General features: G+C 36.8%; 1 protein-coding gene across 1 annotated transcript in view; it reads right to left on the reverse strand.

The window, feature by feature from the left end:
• Positions 1 to 37: 37 nt before the first annotated feature.
• KIF18A (kinesin family member 18A) overlaps positions 38 to 2,440 on the reverse strand; it is a 124,822-nt gene continuing 122,419 nt past the window's right edge. Inside the window, exon 16 of the mRNA XM_019519498.1 lies at positions 38 to 1,051. Coding sequence (XP_019375043.1) covers positions 912 to 1,051 — 140 coding nt within the window. The 3' untranslated portion in view covers positions 38 to 911. The remainder of the gene's footprint in view (positions 1,052 to 2,440) is intronic.

The raw sequence follows: 2,440 nt of genomic DNA on the forward strand, positions 1-2,440 counted from the left end.
TAAGTTCACTGCATAATACTATAGGTTTCCACCTACATTAAAAAAAGAAAACTTTATTCAGCACCATCAACATAATTCTCCTATTTACAATAAAATTTGAATTTTCAAACTTATCAAACATACCAAACTACAAAAGAATATTTACATTTAGGTTGTTCAAGCAATTAGGACAAACATACTAAAAACAGACTGACTAAAAGTTGTAGGTATATTTTGAGCTGAACTTTTAAAAATGTCTAGTGCTGTTATTTTCTTATCTCTTAGTACCATGTTAGTGTGATTTCTCTAGACTGACAATGATATTTTAGAACAAGTTGACATACTGGCCATCACAAATATACTAATCTGAAAGGGCTGTTTCATTTACTTGTAAATGAAAAAATAAAAAAACATTTAAAAACAATACACCTATTTCTCCAATTGCTTTATTTAAAATACACCAGAAATTTAAAACTGAAAATTTAAGTGACATAAAAAGGAACTGCTTAAAGACCAGACATTACTTGTTCCTAAAAGGTTTAAAGCAATGCAAGACATTAATTCATTGCCTATATACCAGGACAGGAAAGAAAGTAATTTAAAAATAAATATACTATACTATGCACTTTTTCTAAAGCCCAGTTACATGTTTTTATTCATTTAACACATGGTTAGTGCTCGAAAGTTTTGTCAGGAAGCCAAAACGCATCTTTTAAAAAGTTTTTTAAAATGTATAAGAGAAAGTAAAATATTTTAATGTCCTCACTGGAGAGGTAAGTGGTTATTCTAAAACAAATGCATTGCAGGGACAGGAATGACTTGATAAGTCTTCCTTTTTTAAAAAAGTCCAAGAAATCCTGCAGGAGAGGATAATGAAAGTCACCCTGTTCTCTCATGCTCCAAGCTTGCCTGAAATAAGGACAAGTTAAACCTTATTTTTTCTTACAAACTTGAATTAAAAGCTTTTTTGATGTCCTTGATTTCACACCCAATGCAACATTTCCTTCAGAAAGACTTCTAACAAGGTTTCTTTGCACAGCTTGTTCTTGTTTCTGGCTTTTCTTCCTAAGAGCTGATGAAAAAAGATGTAACATTAAAAAAAGGATACTCAATTTACAGAACATAAATATTATTTATTTAATTTGCTACATATTTAGGAAAGTATACAGGTTCTACTGCTCTGTGTTTATCAGAATCTAGCAAACAAAGAAGAGCTGCAGGTCCTAGGTACTAGTATCACCTGATTCTCTCCTGCAAATGTGGCTTTTTGAAAACAGTTTTTTTTTTTTGTTCACAGCTGAACTCTTTTTTTGTGCCAACAATGATGTGCTGTTTATTAAGTACATGATATACCTGGAATGTGTATTCTTTAGCTGCTTGAAAGGTGATTACTTAAGCTTATTTGGGATTATACTCTCTCTCTCATTTAAGCTTTTCAGGATGTTTAATCTTTTGTGGTGACTAAACTGAATAGTCATTTACATGATTCCTTAATATTGCAATTATAGTAATTGATGTTGATAACCCTTATTACCCAACATTTAATAGTTGCAATTAACATAGAGATACACTGTACAGGGTACTAATTATACAGAAGTGTTTTCACCATACTATAAAATTGCAGGAGAAATTGTAGACTACAAAATACTCCTCTGGTAAATTGTATTTAGGAGAATGGTTTTCTATAGTCTCAGATTTACATTTCCCCAAAAGTAGTAAAATTGCCTTGCTTTTTAATGAATAGACACTGATATCAGTTTTGACTACTCCCAGCAAGCTCCCCTTGCTTAAAGGGAATCCCTGGGTAGTGAGAGCTTACATACTATGCTCTTCCTGTGGGAAAAGGCATATAATTAAAGCATGCCATAGACCTGGAGAGAATAGAGTGAATCTGATCTAAACTACTAAGGAAACCACCCCACCACTAGAAAGTTATGCTCGTTTTCCCACCCTGCTCCCAAGTTTTGCTTGAGATCATCTCCCACAGAATCTATCCCAGAGTTTTCATAGTCGGTAGGGTCAAAAGCAACCTAAGCAGACCATCAAGTCTGACCCCCTGCCATGGGCAGGAAAGGATGCTGGCATCAAACGACCCCGGCTAGGTGATTGTCTAGACTCCTTTTGAAGACCCCCACGGTAGGGGTGAGCACCACCTCCCTTGGAAGTTGGTTCCAGCTCCTAGCCACCCTGACGTGAAGTAGTGCCTCCTGATGTCTAGCCTGAATCTACTCTCACTCAGCTTATGGCCGTTATTCCTTGTTATTCCTGGTAGTGCACGGGGGAACAGGGACTCTCTCATTGCTTGCTGGTTCCCCTTGGCAAGTTTGTAGGTGGCCACCAGATCCCCTCTCAGCCTTCTTTTGTGGAGGCTGAACAGGTTCAGGTCCCGTAGCCTCTCCTCGTAGGGCCTACCCTTTTGTCCCCCGATCACGTGAGTGGCCCTCCTCTGGACCCTCTTGAT

This window comes from Gavialis gangeticus, unplaced genomic scaffold (genome assembly GCF_001723915.1).
Source record: "Gavialis gangeticus isolate Ggan-Ray unplaced genomic scaffold, GavGan_comp1, whole genome shotgun sequence".
Taxonomy (NCBI): domain Eukaryota; kingdom Metazoa; phylum Chordata; order Crocodylia; family Gavialidae; genus Gavialis; species Gavialis gangeticus.